The sequence below is a fragment of the Aquarana catesbeiana genome, linkage group LG01 (genome assembly GCF_042186555.1).
Source record: "Aquarana catesbeiana isolate 2022-GZ linkage group LG01, ASM4218655v1, whole genome shotgun sequence".
NCBI lineage: Eukaryota > Metazoa > Chordata > Amphibia > Anura > Ranidae > Aquarana > Aquarana catesbeiana.
Genome location: NC_133324.1, coordinates 206514295 through 206534972, shown reverse-complemented (window position 1 = coordinate 206534972; position 20678 = coordinate 206514295). Strand labels below are relative to the sequence as shown.

Below are 20678 nucleotides of genomic sequence, written 5' to 3'. Positions count from 1 at the left end.
CTGCCACCACCATGTTTCACTGTGAGGATGGTGTTCCTTGGGTGATGTGTTGTGTTGGGTTTGTGCCAGACATAGCGTTTTCTTTGATGGCCAAAAAGTTCAATTTTAGTCTCATCAGACCAGAGCACCTTCCTCCATACATTTTGGGAATCTCCCACATGACTTTTCACAAACTCAAAACGTGTCATTTTGTTTTTTGCTGAAAATAATAGCTTTCTTCTGGCTACTTTGCCATAAAGCCCAACTCTATGGCGCATACGGCTTATTGTCCTCCTATGTATAGATACTCATGTCTCTGCTGTGGAACTCTGCAGCTCCTCCAGGGTTACCTTAGGTCTCTGTGCTGCCTCTCTGATTAATGCCCTCCTTGCCCGGTCCGTGAGTTTTGGTGTGTGGACGTCTCTTGGCAGATTTGCTGTTGTGCCATGTTCTTTCCATTTGGTTATGATAGATTTGATGGTGCTCCTAGGGATCATCAAAGATTTGGATATTTTTTTATAACATAACCGTGACTTGTACTTCTCAACAACATTGTCCCTTACATGTTTGGAGAGTTCCTTGGTCTTCATGGCAGTGTTTGGTTAGTGGTGCCTCTTGCTTAGGTGTTGCAGCCTCTGGGGCCTTTCAAAAAGGTGTGTATATGTAATGACAGATCATGTGACACTTAGATTGCACACAGGTGGACATCATTTCATTAATTATGTGACTTATGAAGGTAATTGGTTGCACCAGAGCCTTTTATGGGCTTAATAACAAAAGGGGTGAATACATACGCACATGTCAATTATCAGTTTTTTATTTCTGAAAAATAGTTTTATGTATATATTTTTCTAATTTTACTTCACCAACTTCAACAACTATTGTGTTCTGATCCATCACATATAATTCAGATTAAAAAAACATTGAACTAAAGACTCTAATGTAACAAAATAGGTAAAAAGCCAAAGGGGGTGAATACTCTTGCAAGGCACTGTATTAGTTGTGCACTCCACAAATCTGGCCTTTATGGAAAAGTGGCAAGAAGAAAACCATTTTTGAAACAAGCCATAAAAAGTCCCATATTCAGTTTGCTAGAAGCCATGTGGGGGACACAACAAACATGTGGAAGCAGGTGCTCTAGCCAGATGTGACCAAAATTGAATGTTTTGGCCTAAAAGCAAAACGCTATGTGTGGTGGAAAACTAACATTGCACTTCACGCTGAACACACCATCCCCACCATTGAAACATGGTGGTGGCAACATCATGTTGTGGAGATGCTTTTCTTCAGCAGGGACAGAGAAGCTAGTCAGAGTTGATGGGAAGATGGATGGAGCCAAATACAGGGCACTCTTAGAAGAAAACCCGTCAGAGTCTGCAAAAGACTTAAGACTGGGGCAGAGGATCACCTTCCAGCAGGACAACGACCCTAAACATACAGCGAGAGCTACAATGGAATGGTTTAGATCAAAGCATATTCATGCTCCCAGTCAAAGTCCAGTCCTAAATCCAATTGAGAATCTGTGGTAAGACTTGAAAATTTCTGTTCACAGACGTTCTCTATTCAATCTGACAGAGCTTGAGCTATTTTGCAAAGAATGGGCAAAAATTTCACTCTCTAGCTGGGCAAAGCTGGTAGAGACATCCCCAAAAAGACTTCCAGCTGTAATTGCAGCAAAAGGTGGTTCTACAAAGTATTGACTCAGGGGGGTTGAATACAAATACACGCCACACTTTTCACATATTTATTTGTAAAATATTTTGAAAACCATTTATCGTTTTCCTTGCACTTCACAATTATGTACCACTTTGTGTTGGTCTATCACATAAAATACATTTATGTTTTTGGTTGTAACATGAAAAATTCAAGGGGTATGAATACTTTTTCAAGGAACTGTCTGTCCTTTTTTGGGAGATGAGAGAAGTGAAGACCTACTGTGTGTGTGTGTGTATGTGTATATATATATATATATATATATATATATCTTTTTCTTGTTTATAATGTATTTCAGTTTATCTGTCAGTATTACTTTTAAACAACTCCCAGTCATTCAGGCGTATGGGAACTACAAGTCTCAGCAAGATAGGACAGCTCCTATCTCCAACAGCTGGAAGGACACAGGTTGCTCAAGCACGATTTGTTCGTACAGTTTGACTTTATGGTTGCTACTGTGTAATATTTCTGGCCTATACTATGGGCTTAATATATTAACAGTTCAAAATACTATGCTGGCTAAAAGGGATTGCATCCTGGATGGCAGGTATGTATTTCCCCTATTATTTGTGCAGAAGTGGGTGGGCTCTTTAATAGGCACAGAAGTGGTTAATTAAGGAAAGGGGCTGATAAAGAAAAGTAGGGGTAGAGAGGGAATGACGGGAGGTCTGCTAACTGCAGCATCTGTGTGAGGTTGGAGATATATATATGAGAATACGGCAGGGTCAGTGTGTTGGCTTGATTCCATAGATCAGCGGGTCCAGCTGTCCTGGTGGGGGGAAAGTCTTCCATCCAGCTCACTTATGTAGATGGAGGAATCTGTTACTTTAGTTATATTCAACCTGCTGGTTGAATAGAAAAGAACTGTCCATGTATGGTCAGCTTTAGGCTCCTTTCACACAAGAGGTCTGATCGGTTCCGGCTGTCCATTTTTCAGCCAGACCCTCCATTCTCCTCTATGGGCAGTTGGATGTAAACGGACTTGTGTCCATGAACACCCAGATACCTACAGGTCCGATCTGTACCGGTAAAAAAAAAAAAAACAGTAGGGGATCCGTTCCCCTCCACCTGGCTGGATCAGATTAGAGGGCAGCTGGGTGTAAACGGAGAGCTGGTTTGTTTACATTCGGTTGCCCATAGAGCTCTGCCTAAGCAGAGCAGCACGGACCTAGCATGCTGTGACACCATTGTCCTGCAATTTACAGTGCGACTATGCAGTATGACTTTCATGTGACGTTTTCGTGTATGGGACTCTAAGTTGCATCAAAGTAGTGCAGTGAATACTGAAGGGGGTTCTAACTTTTTCCATCACCTCCCTGGCGACTGCCCAACATTTACACGGTAAATGCTTTGTTGTCTATGATTATAAAGAAAATATAGAGTCAGTGGCGTCACTAGGGTTGGTGTCACCCGGTGCAGTAAAACATGGTGTCACCCCCCCTCCCCCTCCACCAACTATAGTTGCCCCTCAATAAAGACACCCCCTCCTTCAGTACAGACCTCCTTCCAAGTATAGTCCCCCCTCAGTACAGACCCTCCCTCCACAAAGTATAGTCCCCCCTCAGTATAGACCCCCCATTTAGTACAGACCCCCCTCCCTCAGTATAGATCCCCTACTAAGTATAAACCCCCTCCATCAGTACAGACCCCCCTCAGTACAAACCACCCCTCTTCCATTAGTGCAGACCCCTCCCCCAGGACAAAGCCCCCCCGCTTCCATTACTACAGACCCCTCCCCCATGACAAACTACCCCCCTTTATCAGTACAGCCCCCCCAGGACAAACTACCCTCTCCATCAGTACAGCCCCCCCCCCCGGAAAAACGACCCCCTTTATCAGTAGTACAGCCCCCCCCACCTGTCACAACATCGCGGAGGACATCCCCCCTCATCGCAAGCTGACACCCCCCTCCCCCTGCCCATTACCGCACTAGCTCGGGCGGCTCAGATACATGGAATATCCGGGCGGCAGCTGGAGAGGAGAGGACAGCATGCAGCTGCGCTGCCTGGGTGGAGAATGGATGGCAGCACCGTAGTGAGAGACAGTGGAGAAGGAGAACACCCGCGGTCGCCACGCTGGAGGTGGGTTTCCAGCTGAAAGCAAAAAAACTTCCAAAGTCAGCCAGGGCTTTCCTCACCCTTGGGATGGCATCACCCCTGTAGCGGGTGGCACCCGGGTGCGGACTGCAACGCCACTGTATAGAGTAGTATACATTTTCTCAGCACATTGAACCTATAAAGTGCATTGTGCGTATCACTCTTATATCTCTCAATGTAAATACTGTACAGATGTCTGTGCTAGAACCTTTTAATTCCCCCCACCCTCCTTTTGATTGTGTCCATAATTAGGACTAGAATACTTTTGCTAGATGTAAATAATCTGAAAACTTATTTTTTTATTCATTTTTCCACAGTAGACCACTTGTGTAAAAAATAGGGGATAGCCATTGTTGCCATTCTTCAGAAAATACTACCCGTATGTCTGCCACTAACATAGAACACGCCAGTAAACTAGTAAAATTAGAACTCAGTGCCTGCATAATGTATGCTTCTTTTGGGTCGGTGACTAATTAAGTATTGATGGAGTATGACACCTGGGCAACTAATATTTACATGCTGAGTGGTCAGTATAGATAGTGCCTCATTTTTACCTTCTATGCCAATGTTTAATTTAGTGACATTGGGTATTGAGGGACATGAGTAATTTCTTACCTTGCAATGTTTTTGTGCACATGCCTACCTCTAGGGATGACTGGAATGAGGAAATTAATGTCTGTCCCCATTCCATAGATTCTTCAGTTCAGCAACATCTCTAGTACTTAAAGCTTCTCTCTAAGATGGCTTGCACACCGAGCCGCCCATAGCGTCGGCGGTAAAACGCCGCTATTTGTAGCGGCGTTTTACCGTCAAATTTGCAGCGCATTTCGGCCGCTAGCGGGGCGCTTTTACCCCCGCTAGCGGCTGAGAAAGGGTTAAAACCGCCCGCAATGCACCGCAATAGCGGCATTTTGCCGGCGGTATCGCAGCGCTGCCCCATTGATTTAAATGGGGAGTAGCGGTGGAGGAGCGGTAAACACACCGCTCCAAAGAAGCTGCTGGCAAGACTTTTCCTGACGTCCTGCCAGCGCACCGCTCCAGTGTGAAAGCCCTCGGGCTTTCACACTGGAGACAATGGAGCAGCTGTTTGAGGGCGGATTGCAGGCGCTATTTTTAACGCTATAGCGCCTGCAAAGTGCCCTCGGTGTGAAAGGGGTCTTACCGTTTTTTTTTAAATAATGGCAGTCAAGTAGAGCAGGGGTAGAAAAACTTTGTGAAGTGGAGATCTACCATGACAACATGGAAGAGAGCAAAGATCACTGGGGTGCTGTGGCCAAAGGTCAGTAGTGGGTAGGGCAGTGTACAGAGGTCAGTAGTATGTAGTGCAATGTACAGAGGTCAGTAGGATGCAGGGCATTGTACACGGATCAGTAGTATTTATGACAGTGTACAGAGGTCAGTAGGATGTAGTGCAGTGTACAGAGGTCAGTAGTATGTAGGGCAGTGTACAGAGGTCAGTAGTATGTAGGGCAGTGTACAGAGGTCAATAGGATGCAGGGCATTGTACACGGGTCAGTAGTATTTAGGACAGTGTACAGTGGTCAGTAGGATGTAGGGCAGTGTAGAGGTCAGTAGTAGGTAGGGCAGTGTACAGAGGTCAGTAGTAGGTAGGGCAATGTACAGAGGTCAGTAGTAGGTAGGGCAATGTACAGAGGTCAGTAGTAGGTAGGGCAGTGTACAAAGGTCAGTAGTATGTAGGGCAGTGTACAGAGGTCAATAGGATGCAGGGCATTGTACACAGGTCAATAGGATGCAGGGCATTGTACACGGGTCAGTAGTATTTAGGACAGTATACAGTGGTCAGTAGGATGTAGGGCAGTGTACAGAGGTCAGTAGTAGGTAGGGCAGTGTACAGAGGTCAGTAGTAGGTAGGGCAGTGTACAGAGGTCAGTAGTAGGTAGGGCAGTGTACAGAGGTCAGTAGTAGGTAGGGCAATGTACAGAGGTCAGTAGTAGGTAGGGCAATGTACAGAGATCAGTAGTAGGTAGGGCAATGTACAGAGATCAGTATTAGGTAGAGCAATGTACAGAGGTCAGTAGTAGGTAGAGCAATGTACAGAGATCAGTATTAGGTAGAGCAATGTACAGAGGTCAGTAGTAGGTAGAGCAATGTATAGAGGTCAGTAGGATGTAGGGCATTGTACAGGGGTCAGTAGTATTTAGGGCATTGTACAGAGGTCAGTAGTATTTAGGACAGCATACAGAGGTCAGTAGGATGTGGGGCAGCATACAGAGGTCAGTAGTATGTAAGATAGTGTACAGGGGTCAGTAGTATGTAGGAAAGCGTACAGAGGACAGTAGTATGTAGGACAGTGTACAGAGGTCAGTAGTATGTAGGACAGTGTACAGAGGTCAGTAGTATGTAGGGCAGTTTACAGTAATAGGTGGGGCAGTGTACAGAGGTCAGTAATAGGTGGGGCAGTGTACAGAGGTCAGTAGGATGTAGGGCAGTGTACAGAGGTCATCAGGACATAGGGCAGTGTACAGGGGTCAGTAGTAAGTTGAGCAGTGTACAGAGATCAGTAGGGCAGATGAAAGGGGTGAGCAGGAGAGGGGTTAGCAGGGTGTCAACAGGGCAAAAGACAAGGGGCCAACAAGGCAGTACGAAGAGGGGGGTCTGAAGGGCCCGGTCCAGGGTAGTCTGGAGGGTATGGTACTGGGAGTCAGGAGGGTACATAAGTGGTTTCCTGGTGCAGAGCAGTGCGCTGATCCCATCCAGTCCTCCTCTCTGTTCACACAATGTCACCCACAAGCACACTAACCTGAATGAACTATAGAGGGGAGCACACTGTACTCGGGGACAAGTGATCCAACTAGGAGGTGAAAGCATTCCCTGTTGCAGCCGCATATGAATGGGGCATGCTGCACAGCAGGAAATGCCTGTGCCTAGAATCGGCTTTGACTGCTTCCCCACTTGAGAGCTCAGAGGACAAGTTGCCTGAGCTCATCCCTCCTCTGCATTGCTCTGCCAGTTGGTGGAGGGAGGAGAAGCATTTGCGGGTCGGCAGGGCAGGGACTCAGTCGCAATCTACCTGTCACCTGCATGTGGTCAACAGGTAGATTGCGATCCACGGGTTGCCAACCCTCAATGTAAAGTGCATTAATCAATTACATCCAATTATCTTGGTAGAAAAATCAAGTATTTTAGTGCTGTACACTTCAGTGTTTTTCCTCTCCATAAATCATTGAATTGCATTGTGCCTTTGAACTTGCTAGTGAAATTGACCACTCTAGGAAGAGCCAATTCCCCTGCATAGTCCCAGTTCCTGCTTGTTCTCGCATGCCATAGCCCTCTCCTCTGGAATATCAAATTACTGTCTTTGCTCACCTAGCTCCTCCCCTCACCTCCCTAATATTTATGTAGTTGCCAGAGAAGTGAACTGGAATGCTACAGTGTCAGCTCTGAGTCTGCTGGGGCTAATGACATTAACCTCCAAGATGATGGTGCCCAGTAGCAGTTTCAGTCTTTTGGATAGCTTCAAGAGAAAATGGAGTACTGTCCGTGATACTTTTTTTATTGCACTAACATACAATTTTTCAGGACAAGCTTTCAGGGTATGTCCCCTTCTTCAAGGTCCAAGCAGTACTGATTCACAAATTTTTAAGCAGAATGTTAAAGAAGCTTGGACCTTGAAGAAGGGGACATACCCTGAAAGCTTGTCCTGAAAAATTGTATGTTAGTGCAAATAAAAAAAGTATCACGGACAGTACTCAATTTTCTCTATCACAATTGCACTAATACGGCTACAACAAATCAAGTAGGATAGCTTCAAGATATTTACATGAAAACAACATGCATAAAATATGTTATTTAAACTTATGGGAAGCTGTTTGTTTGAATGGATGTTCTGGTGTCAAGAGAACCTGTGATGAGAAAGCATGTAGGCTACCATTTTTGAGCCCCAGTTCTAAAAATACTGGTTCCCTGGCTATCATGCTGATCTAGTGGCTTCAGTACTTTGAGTCATTAACCTGGAACCAATATGCAAAATAAGGTTCTTGATCTGCATGCTTGTCCAGGGCAGTGACCTAACAAATACTAAAGCTAGGGGGTTGCATAATTAAGATTGCCTCCTAAAGTGATTGTAAAAGCAGAAGTTTTTTTTTTATCCTAATGTATTCTATGCATTAAGTGTGCAGCAGCCCCCCTCAGCCCCTCTAATATTTTACCTGAGCTCCCTCTAGATCCAGCAATGTTGGAGGAATGTCTTGGCTGCCTGGGACTCCCCTCCCTATTGGCTGAGACAGCAGCATGGTGCCATTGGCTCCCACTGCTTTCAAAGTCAGTCAGCCAATGAGAAGAAAAGGGGGGCAGGTCCAGGCCACAGTTCCATGTCTGAATGGACACAGGGAGCTGTGGTTTGGCTCGGGTGCCCCCATAGCAAGCTGCTTGCTGTGGGGGCACTCAACAGGAGGGGGGGCCAGGAGTGCCGAAGAGGGATCAGAGAACAGGAGGATCCAGCCTGTTCTGTGCAAAACCACTACAAAGAGCAGGTAAGTATGACATGTTTGTTATTTTTACATGAAAAAAAAAATAGACTTTACAATCACTTTAAGCTAAGAAACAAATGTCTTGGTAGGCTTAGGGAATAAAAGAGAGATATATCTTCCCTACGGCTCAGTTTAAGGCGATGCAACCCCCATTTCATGACCTATGTGAAAAGCTGTCCCAATATAGAGACCCAACTAAATTTGTTTCTGGCCTTCCAGGATGAAAAATAAATTTTCTATACGGTATATGGCAATGAGCCACACATTCCCTTAGCAAATAGAGTGCAACACCCTGGAAAATCTTAATTCGGGGCAACCCCATTGGAATTCTTTGTAAACTTTCTCGCCACACTCTATCAGGATTCTAATACTTTTCATAGTGAGGCCATAGGAACTTTTTTCTCCAATCTACACCTCTTGATCGATTTTCCCAGATGTTGGAGAATCCCATTACACTAAAGGTGAACTGATTTGCTATAAAATCCCTAAATAACAAGAGACCCAGTCCAGATGGCTTCATGGCCCTATATTATAAACAATATGAGGGCTTACTGGCACTGCGATTTCTAACACTCCTCAAAGCCAAAACAAGTGGCTCCATAGGCGCAGATATACTGACTGCTGCGGTTTGCATGCTGCCTAAGAAAAAGCAGATACTACCTCCTGGTCCAATTTTCAACCTGTTTTTTGCCTAATCTATATGCAAAGGTCTTGGCTGCCAGCCTAATCATGGGAAATTAAAATGCGACTAATAGAATTTAGGTGACCTTTATGCCAAAAAGGCAGGCAGAAGACAATATTCCACACATCCTATTCTCCAAGAAGAGACATTGCCCTGCATTTTGCTAGTATATGATTAAGTAATGTGGCCCTACCTTGCATTTTTACTGGCGCGCTGGCAGTTTTGTGCCCACTTCAGAAAATGGGTGCGGGCACTATATGAAAAACAAGACGAGACCCAAGCATACAAGGATTGGATATAGCAGGCGATCATCCTAAAATTTGCGGACAAGTTGATCCTATTCATGATAAATCTCTAAACCTCCCCAAATGTAATCACAATAAATTCCAGAGATTCTCAGGCCTACAGAATAATAATGCCAAATTCTTTGCCTCTGAACATATCCTTTCCCTATGACATGTTACTTTATCTACAAACCTCTTTCCCATTCTGCTAGGAACAGAATGGCCTGCAATATGTAGGGATCTTTATCATGTCTTGTTACAACACTCTGTATGCAGCAAAAAAATCCAGTTCTTTTGAGACAAGTTGCCCAACTCATGGAGAAAATATTCCATTTCTAGACCATAAAGTGCGATCAAATGATCTTCCTACCAGAATTTACCAGTTTCAAGTCCTCCACATTAAAATGTCCTCTCACATTCTTCCTTTCTTTTAGTTGAGGTAAATCCAGTTCTAACATAAGACAACAAATCTGGTATAAACCTAGGCATTTAGGCGGCCTGTTGGATCTGTTGGCCTGTATAGCAAACTATTACATACTAGGGTATGGGGAGTGTAGTTACAATGAGGTGGGGATGTTTCTAAGCCTTTTTCTGATACTGATTTTAAGGGTGAAAAATTGCCTAGGATCATTCTAAGGCCGATTTGGCATGTTTGAGACGGAATACACTAAAGCTGGGCATAGTCGGATAAAAAATTCAGCCGGTTCAGCAGGACTCGCTGAATTTTGATCTGTTTGTGGCCCTCCCTGTTCGACGGAAGGTGATCATTAGTTTGAAAAGCTGCTGTCAGAATACAATATACAGGCCAGGTGATTCCCCCATCCATCTTGTTCATATGGTTGGAGGAATTTTTTTTTTTTTTTCCAGCCCACTATCTATGCCCAACTTTACATTGGGAAAGGTATGAGACTCCACTTAACCAACCCAATCCAATTTAGGTGTAAATGAAGGTCTCAGCCAGCGCTGTTCCACTGACCATGCCTTCTGACACATTTAACCATGCCCACTGGGGCTTATTCATAGAGGTGGGAGACAAGAGCAGTACGAGAGAACTTCTGCATCAGCCGTGAAAACAAGTGAGAAAATGTGTGGCTTGGTAATGTGATGATAGGGGAAATCATGAAGTGAAGAAAAGGAGAATAAAATAGCATAGAAGTGAGAAAATAAAATTAGCATTGTCCAAGTGAGGAAATGTAAAAGGTGAAGATGAAAGAATATGAAAACTGAAAATGAAAAAAGTTAATATTCTTTTGTCTTCACCTTTAAGTTTCCTCACTTGGACCATGCTAATTTTCCTTTTTTTTCCCCCACTTCATGATTTCCCCTATCATCACATTAACAAGCCACACATTTGCTCACTTGTTTTCATGGCTTATGATGCATAAGTTCTCTGGTCCTGCTCTTGTCTCCCAACTCTATGAGTAAGCCCTGGTGGGCAGGCAAAATGCACCAAGGGACATGGTCAGTGGAGCAGCACTGGCTGAGGCCATCATTTATACCTAAGATGGATCATATTAAGGGTTCACCGCTCCAGGGTAATCACTTCTCCTAGGAACAGCTGTCTCCGCAATTAAACAGGGCGCTGGCTATGTTTGCAACAGAAGATAATGGAAGAACAGTATCTTTAGCACTCTAGCTATGACTAAGCACCATATCTGGTGTGAAACGTGTCAGCAGCTGTGCAGTTAGTCTGTATTGACCTGTGATGCCTTGATATTTCATTTTAGAATAGTGAATTTTTGGAGTGCAGCTATCCAGCGTTCTATTCTTCCACCTGAGATGGATGAGGTTGGTTCAGGGGCTTCTCATACCCTACACCTCTGCATGTGTGATACTGGATGCCAGCACCCTCTTTCCTGAGCACCAGCGGGGGAACCACTTCATATTGTATTCTTGCTTGCAGTGGCGCCAAAAGTATTGACAGCAACGCACTATTCCCAACGCACACACGTACCTGTAGAAATGGCTGTGCATATAAGTGGGTGCTGAAGCGACCCACTGAAGCGACCATCGGCTGGAACGGTGACTAATCAGAGTAAGAGTCCTTTGTGGCTCTGAAACGTTGCAATCTGCTGTAATGATGTGATCACAAAATAAAGCTTTGGATTTGCATTGGAGATCCTTGGTGTGCTGGTGACATTCTCTTGCTCTGAAAGTCTTGACAGGTCACAACTTTACACTGCAGCATAAACAACTTATGTTTTCTTCTTTACAACTTTGCTTTTAGCCTGATTACTTTTATGCCAGTACACAGTGCATTTTAAATACTATTGCCTATCAAAATTGCCCAGCTGTAATTGGACCATTGTTGATAATATACAACAGTCATAAATTAAAGTGTAGATAAACCTAGAGGAGCCAGATTTGGGAAAACTCCTAAAATTTCAATGTGCAGTGAGACAAATTAATTGTGCGTTATTGCAGTGCCTATGCAGTACTTTTCCTTATGAAGCATTTGACCAGCAGCAGTTAGAAGGTGAAGAGAAGTAAAGAAACAAATGCATCCCTCATATGACTCACTGTCATTAGTCCAGAATAACGTGAGCACACCTTTAAAGTTTAATTTTCCAGCCTGTACTTATTTATATGAAAACAACTGGGCATGTCTAAAGTAGGTCAGTGTACATAGTTGTGTGTGTGGGTGATGTTACAATGGAAATTGCTGCAGAATATTTGGGGATTGATAGTCGGTATTTCTAAATGTGATTCATGTCTTCCTGTGGAGGCAAGTGCGCAGGCTTGGATAATGGTAAGAGCAGCTGGACGATGTGACATGCACAATGTCTCCTCTGTTTTCTCTGTAGAAGTAAATGAAGTGAAATATCTGTGCTGGCTTACTCTGTGTAAGACGTAACTGAGGAAAAACTCTGAGAAGGTTTACTGTATTATTTGCTGAGTGGGTGGAAATTGAATGACATGTAAAGGAATGGCAAGTCCTAAGCACATTTCACCTGAACTAATATTCCTTTCAGGCTTTTACTTCTCACGTTATGGCTCTTCATTTCCTAATTAGGATTTGTACACAGGCACCTGAGACCATGCAACATCAAGTCTGGAGTATTTCCCGTGCAGAAAGCCCAGGTGCTGCACACAGATGCCCATAGGCATGATTGCTATACGAGTGACTGTATACCCCAGTACAGCAATTTACGTCTGTAGGGCAGCTGTATGCAGCACTTGATCTTTCTGGGAGGGGGAAATACACTGGAATTTACATTGCACAAGCTCAGAAGTCTGTGTGTAAGAGGCCTTACCTGACTAAAAATGCTGAAAAAGAAAGGCATGTCCTGCAAACATACATAATTCTGAATGGTAGCAGTGTGGTATTCCAGCAATGCGTTCTAATATCTCTGCTCCTATAGCACAGTTCCTAACATTTTGTTTCCTTCTAATTTTAGAAAGGTTATGGCTACAAAGGCAGCAAGTTTCACCGAGTTATCAAAGATTTCATGATCCAAGGAGGGGATTTCTCAGCTGGAGATGGGACAGGAGGTACATTTGTAAGGATATTAATTAAAGTGGAGCTCCTGTTTCCCATAGGCAATTTTTTGATAAAAGCTGCCCCATGATTGTTAGTACTTGTACTATAGTATTTGGATATTGCATTAACTGTATTCATACTTACATATTTTTATTCATAATACATATTTTTAAATCCTGTAATATCTTGCATGATCTCAGAAGTAGGCAGGGGCCATTGAGGTTGTGGCCAACTGAACTCCGCTCCTGTTTATTTCTGGGGATTAGGTGCAGCGGACTACCCAGCATGTGCGTCCTGATCTCGCGCTTGTGCAGCAATGACCCATGCGTGGCACAGTCTGTGGATTACAGGTTGCCATAACATTGGCTATAGTAATCCTTCCAAACTGGCGCCTAATTCTTCCTGATCATGTCATTTCGGTTTTGATAGTACCGTGAGATTTCGCCAATAGGCTTCCCAAAGACTCCTGGGAAAAATGACGCTGATATCCCTGGAGTCCATGGGAATTGCCCAATGACAGCATCGCCTAGGCGGCCAGGACCGGAAGTGCTGCCTGGATATATTAAAAAAAGACATATAGAAGAAGTACTAACAAAAAAAAAAATAAAACTGAATATCCAATTAGGACTTAAATGCAGGTGGGCATTAAGATCAGAGGAACTTGTAAAAATGGGTGGAACGCCCCTTTAAAGAGAAAAATGTCTACAATTTATTCTGTGTAAAATAAAATAAAAAGTTTGCTTTTGAACATAAAAGCTGGAAATGTTGTCAGAGTGAAATATGTGTCTCAGAATCCTTTGGTGAAATCAGTATACTCCTGGTTGCATATTATTATTCACTTTTAACTAAAGGCTAATTTCCCCTTTGTGTAAATAAATAAATAAATAAATAAATGTATGTTTTTGCAAGTAAAAAAAAATGGTGCAATTAATATTTTTTCTCACCAGCCTGCAGACCAATGTCAGGCTCCTGCAGACGCTTCGTACAACTCTCTGCTTGTACCTCTGTACGGGCAAACAGCAGCTGCTCAGCTCCTTCGTAGTTCATTGAGAACTATAGTACAAGTCCATCTGCCGTGGTGAAAGACGGGACTTAGACGGCTGATGGATTGAACAGTGCTCCGTGAGATGTTCAAAGCTTGGGATCATTTTTTTTTTTATAACCTAACCCTGCTTTAAACTTCTACACAACTTTATCCCTAACCTGTCTGGTGTGTTCCTTGACCTTCATGATAATGTTTGTTCACCAAGGTTCTCTAACAAACCTCTGAGGGCTTCACAGAACAGCTGTATTTAGACTGAGATTAAATTATACACAGGTGACTTCTGAAGGCAATTGGTTCCACTAGATTTTAGTTAGGGGTATCGGAGTAAAGGGGGCTGAATACAAATGCACGTCACACTTTTCAGATTTTTATTTGTATAAAAATTTGGAAACCATTTATCATTTTCCTTCCACTTCACAATTATGTGCCACTTTGTGTTGGTCCATCATGTAAATACATTTATGTTTTTGATTGTAACATGACAAAATGTGGAAAAGTAAAGGTTGTATGAATACTTTTTCAAGGCACTGTATGTAGTAAATGATCTAGCACCTTAAGAAATGTTTCCCTCCTAAGCTTCCAGGACAGCTACTTGAGAGATGAATGGCTCCACCCTCTACAGTAAACACAAACCAGAAGGTTTATAAGGCCCCTCCCCTCCCTTGTACCTCTGTTTGGTGTTTTCAGATCCTCCAGGTGTACACGCCACAATGTTTGTTTTGTTACTGGTGGCTGTGGTTACAAGATCCCCTTCTAGGTGCTCAGATCGGGTGTGCCTGGGTTCTGCCTACTTTATGCCAGACGGATTCCCCTGATTTACATGCTGTACTTGCCTTCATGTTGGGGTGGGCAACTATCGTAGCCTATTGGTTGGTTCGGCCTCAGGAGTGTGTCACATTATGGTGCAGCTGGAGAGCATGTCCCAGGAGTCCTAAGATGGCAGCAGGGTATAACTTCAGGGACATGTGGTCCCCCTGTTGCTTTGGGTGTACCAAGATGACCCACTTTCTGGCCTGGGATTCATATTCCTGGAAGCCTGAGCAGACTGTGCACTGGGCAACCACTGCTGGTAGACCAGGACAGGCTGTGACTATGATCTTGCTACTAAGTCTCTCAGGTCTCGGCAGCGGTACAGTTCCATAGGTAGCAGCTACATTGGGTGCCTGGCGGAAGACGGTACTTGTTGCAATGGATGGCAATAACACCAATATAGAGGAAGAAGCGCCCACTCAAGCATGTTCAGCGGCCGCATCCACTTTCAATACTGCTCCGTAGGTATGGAGGTATGGGCCTCTCCTCTTGTCTACTGAGGGTGACAGGACATTGGGTTGGTTGTTTTACAGACTAGAAATGGTTATTTCTTTCTTCTTCCAGACCAACAAACCCATAAAGAAAAAACGTGGAAATTGCAAAACTAGGTTTCCTGACACTGTGCAATAACGGTGTTTCACATGTAGCAGGCTCTGAGTCAGTGGCATGTATGAAGGATTTAATGTCTTCTTTGAAGGAGATGGTGTCTTCCTTTTAGTCCTATTTTGACAGGTTTTGACCCTTCCACTTCTAAAACTGTCACAATTGAAATAGAGCCTTTGGTTGCTGCTAGGACCCCCACCTTAGAATAAGTGAGTGAGTTTGCACGCAGTCTACGACTTAGAGGAGGGAGCGAATTCAGCCTCAGTCTCTGAGGGGGAACCCTCCTTGGTTGCAGAATAGACTGTTAGCTCTTCTAGGTAAAAATAAATGGTCCTTCAATAAAGACAAGACTAAGGATGAGCTCCGGTGTGTTCGCACACACCACGTGCAGAGCCCGCCAGGAAGTCGGCACTGCGCTGCGCTAATCACAGGCAGTGAGACATTGTCCCGATGCGCGGCTGCAGAGATCGGGAAATGTCTCACTGCCTGTGATTAGCGCAGCACTGTGCCAACATCCTGGTGGCTCTGCATGTGGAGTGTGCAAACATGCCGGAGCTCATCCTTAGACAAGACCAAGGGAGGGGTTCTCTTTACTCCTGCAACACCTGCCAAAAACACACAATGACACCAGGTCAGGGGTTGGAGGAAGACTGTAGTGGGCAAAAATCATGGAAAATTAATTTCTACTATAGATAATATGTTTAGGCTACAAATTGGAATTCAGTCTTCTGAAGTTTTTCTCACTTGGCTGCCAGGAGACCAGGAAAGAAAGCAGGCTATGTTGGACTTCGTTTCCTAATAGGAAGCAGAACAAGTTATCATTCCGGTTCCGAAGGATCAAAAATCTCAGGGCTTCTATTCCTATGCATTCTTTGTCCAGAAGCCTTCGGGCAAATTTCACATGATAATCAATTTAAGCTTACTGAACAGGTTTCTGGTGTTCAGGAAGTTTCATATGGAAAATATTTATTCAGTAAGGAATCTTTTACTACGGAATGCTTACGGTATATAATCAATCTGAACCTTCAGGATGCATACCTACATGTACCAATTTTTCAGGGTCACCAGAAGTACCTGGCATCAGACGCTGGCAGTTCAGAGCCTTTGCATTTGTTCTTTCAGCAGCCTCGAGAATCTTTACAAAAAGTATGGCTGAAGTTATTGCCTTCCTGCATCTACAGGGGATTTCTAAAGTCCCTTATTTAGAAAATTTTCAGATTTTTGCACAGGATCGGTGGATATTGTGCCAGGATTTGCTGATTGTTCTCAAGACCCTTCAGAGGTTGGGCTGGAAGATCAATCATAAAAAGTCGAATCTGGTACCCTCTCAAACTCAGACCTTCTTGGGTTATCAGATACACAATATTTCAAAAGATTTTGTTGGCCAAGGAGAAAGTAAGGAAATTTCCACAGTCCAGGCATTCAAGCTACTCCCCCTAGCATGGATACGTCTTTATGATTATATTAGAATATGCATATTAGGGCTGATGGCGGCAGCGATCCTAGGAGTGCTTTGGGCTCAACTGCACTCAAAGGTTTCTTTTCGGGTCCTGGAACAGCAAAAAAAATACCCTGGATCAGATGATTCCCATAGCAGGTGGGGATTCTCTGGGTCTTTCCTGGTACAAACATCCTCAGCATTTAAATCCAGAGACCCTGGGCGCAGGTCTCACCATTAAAGGTGACTACCGATGCAAGTCTTTGGGGTTGGGGGGCCAAGACTAGCATGCTCAAGGGAGTTAGCAACAGGAAGAGGCAGCTCAGTTGCCAAATTTCAGAGAACTCCTGGCAGTGGGGGGGGGATCACCCAGGGTACGTGCGAGGGAGGTTTTGGTCTTCACAGACACCACAGTGGTGGCATATCTAAATAAGCAGGAAGACACCCCAGTGGTGGCATATCAAAACAAGCAGGAAGGCACCCATTTCAGAGAGCCTTTTTTATCTCTGACTCAACAAATTTTGAGTTTGGCTGAGAAAACCATAACCTCAATCTCTGCAGTTCACATCAAGGGCACCAAAAATGTCTTGGCAGACTATTTTAGCTGCGTAGAAATATAACACAACACTGAACACTAAACACGGAGGTCTTCGCGGAGATCACTCTGAAGATTTATCTTCCAGACAGAACAGAAAAGTGATGCCCTTCTTCTCACTGGAAGATGAGAGGGAAGCTCTAGGGACAGATGCATTAATGGATTAGAAGGGATTATCTATAGGTACCCTTAAAGTGTAGTTAGCTGCCTTGTCTGTTTCCTTAGATCTGAGACTAGCCAAAAATCCTTTTTTTTTTTTTTAGAGGTTCCTCATGGCCAGAGTCAGGTGTACGCGCCTAGAACTATCAAGCAGATACCACCCTGGGACTTATCTCTGGCCCTCAAAGCCCTTACAAGGGAGCCTTTTGAGCCCTTGGCAGTTACCTTCAGGTAGGAGGATTTCGGACTTAGAATCCCTCTAGCAGGGATCCAATTTTGATAGTTTGAGGACAGGGTAATCATTAAGCCAGACCCCTTATATCTACCTAAAGTTTCATCCGCGTTTCACAGATCCCAGTAGGTAGTTTTGCCAAGTTTTTGTGATTCACCAAAAAAATTAGAGGAAGAGAGATTTAGCGTTCTGGATGTCAGAAGATGCTTGATTCATTCTTTGGAGGTAACCAGGGAATTTAGGAATTCATCTTAGTTGCTAGTCCTTTTTATCGGATTGAGGAGGGGTTATAAGGCATCCAAGAGTTCTAATTGCCAGATGGATTAGGTATACGATTGTCTAGTCATACAAATCTTCAGGTCAGATTCCCCCACACAGGTTAGGGCTCATTCCACAAGTTCATTAGTCGCCTCATGGGCTGAAAGGGCAGGTGCATCATGAAAGGAAATATCCAAGGTGGCTGTGTGGTCTTCTTCCCACACATTCATCAAACACTACCAAGTCCAGTTGCTCTCCAGCCAGGATCTCTTCTTTGGAAGCTAAGTTCTACAGGCTGTGCCCCCCCCCCCCCCCCCCCCAAGGTACAGAATCTTGTTTATCCTCTCAAGCAGCTGTCTTGGAAGATAGGAAAACCTTCATTAGACTTACCGGCAACAGTATTTGCATGAATCTTCCAGGAGAGCGTCCATATTCCCACCCTTAGTAGTACGGTTTTTATACAGGTGTATGTGGGTCTCACTTGCTGGGTGATTTCTTGTTGGATATATGGCATGGTTTGATTCCCTTGTACACTTTGGTGGAGGTTTCTTTCTCTTCTAACTGCAGTAGAATGGAGGGCAGGGGCCTTTTAAACTCTTTCTGGTTTGTGTTTCCTGTAGAGGGCAGGGCCAATCATCTCTAAAATATCTGTTCTGGAAGATTCATGGAAATACTGTTACTGGTAAGTCGAACAAAGGTTTTAGTGCATGCTTTTACCGTAATGTGCTTATTAACAACACAGCAAAGCATATATTAACCACTTCACGCAAAACTACATACCACTACGTCAGTACTTTGACGCTACATACTGGGGTTATGGCAGCAGCTAGCTGGCATAACTCCGGTATTTTCGGGAACGCTGTGCCTTTCTTTTTAGGATAAAAGTGGTCTCCGCTGCGGATTCACCGCAAGATCACTTATCAGTGGCGGGGGAGGTGCCCACCCCCCCTTCCGGCGCGCTCCGGTCGTCTCCGCTGCTTACCGGACCTGCCGGTAGCAGTGGAGATGATCACGTCCTCTCCTGTGGATGCCTGTGCTGCCGACTGAGGGGAAGATGGCCCCTGCACGGTTGCTCTTACAGGAGGCTTTTTTTAAACTGCATTTTAGTGTAAATATGAGATCTGAGGTCTTTTTGACCCCAGATCACATATTTAAGAGGTCCTGTCATGCTTTTTTTCTATTACTTGTAATAAGAATAAAAGTGACCCAAAACAGTGGTAAAATAAAAAAATAAACGTAAAATAAGAAAAAAAATTTTTTTTAAAGCTCCCCATCCCGACGAGCTCGCGCGCAGAAGTGAACGCATACGTGAGTAGCACCCGCATAAGAAAATGTTGTTCAAACCACACATGTGAGGTATCTCCCCAATCCTTAGAGCAAGAGCAACAATTCTAGCCCTAGACCTCCTCTAACTCAAAACTGGTAACCTGTAGAAATTTTTAAACATCGCCTATGGAGATTTTTAAGGGTAAAAGTTTGTCGCCATTCCACGAGCGGGCGCAATTTCGAAGCGTGACATGTTGGGTATCAATTTACTCGGTGTAACATTATCTTTCACAATATAAAAAAAAATCGGGCTAACTTTACTGCTGTCTTATTTTTTTTATTCAAAAAAGTGCGATTGTAAGACCACTGCGCAGATACGGTGTGACAGAAAGTATTGCAACAACTGCCATTTTATTCTCTAGGGTGCTAGAAAAAAAAAATATAATGTTTGGGGGTTCTAAGTAATTTTCTAGCAAAAAAAATATTTTAACTTGTAAACAAGTTTAATAAAGAGGCTCGGTCCTTAAGTGGTTAAGCTCATGTTACATTCGTGCAAGGAGGAAAAAAAAATACCCCCTTTACCCAGACTCTCCTGTCACTCTGATCCCCACCATCAACCCCTACAAAGTGACCAGCAATTGACATGCCACAAGCCCTCCATCCTGCCCTAGGCATCCTCCAGTGTCTATACTTACCTTTACTGCCACGTCTACAAAGTAACTAGTCATTGTGGACAGTTATGTATTCAGTGACGTGCCCTACCCCAATGTAACAGAGTTGGGGCCTAGTGACTGACCACTTTGTACCCCAAAGTACTGGGATTTTTTTTTTCTTACAGAGCAACAGTGTAGGTAAGGCATCATATAAAGTTGCTTAGGACAGGTGGGAATGGCTTGGGGATTTTTTTTAAATTTGTTTTCTGTAAAGGGGTTAAAGGAAACCTTTCCATAAGAAACATGGAGGCTGCTATTTCTTCCTGCAAATGCTAATTGCCTAGCTCTCATACCAAACATTGTGCTTCAATAGTCTAAGCCACTAACTCGAAACAGATTTGCAGAAAATAATTTCTCGCTTACGATTTTTGTATAGGCGTCAGTGACTCATAGCATTGTCAAGAGTCAGTAAAACGCCAGGCAACTAACATTTTATGTAGGAAGTCACCAATGACACCATCCATAAGTTTCCTGGGAATGCAAAATGTAAGTATTTTTTTGTCCCTGGTTTAAACCTGCTTAGCTATGACATGCTAAGGAAATGAGAAAGATGCCATTTACATTAACAACTATACAAATCCTTGCACATGTGGATGGCAAATAAAAGCACAGCCATAAAATTTTTTGTTCACAGTTTTACTTTGTGAAAGCTGTAATGTAGTTATGTTTTGCAGGGAACTCCGTGTCATATGAGGATTATCTAAATATATATCATTCTATTGTTACAGTATGCATTTTGTTTACACTGTCTGAAAATGAATTTGGCCCTTCAAAAATCATGAGATACCTATATTGTACAGTGATAAAACATAACATGGTAAAATGAATGTGAAT

The 20678-nt window shown here is 43.7% G+C and overlaps 1 protein-coding gene across 2 annotated transcripts in view; it reads left to right on the top strand.

Annotated features, from left to right (window-relative positions):
* PPIC (peptidylprolyl isomerase C) overlaps positions 1-20678 on the top strand; it is a 39906-nt gene that overhangs the window by 13035 nt on the left and 6193 nt on the right. The window contains exons 1-2 of one of the 2 annotated variants that reach the window (XM_073624697.1): positions 11851-11993; positions 12643-12736. In XM_073624697.1, coding sequence (XP_073480798.1) covers positions 11889-11993; positions 12643-12736 — 199 coding nt within the window. In that variant the 5' untranslated portion in view covers positions 11851-11888. Of the gene's footprint in view, positions 1-11850; positions 11994-12642; positions 12737-20678 lie in introns of those variants that run through there. The other variant, XM_073624696.1, reaches the window with a different exon arrangement.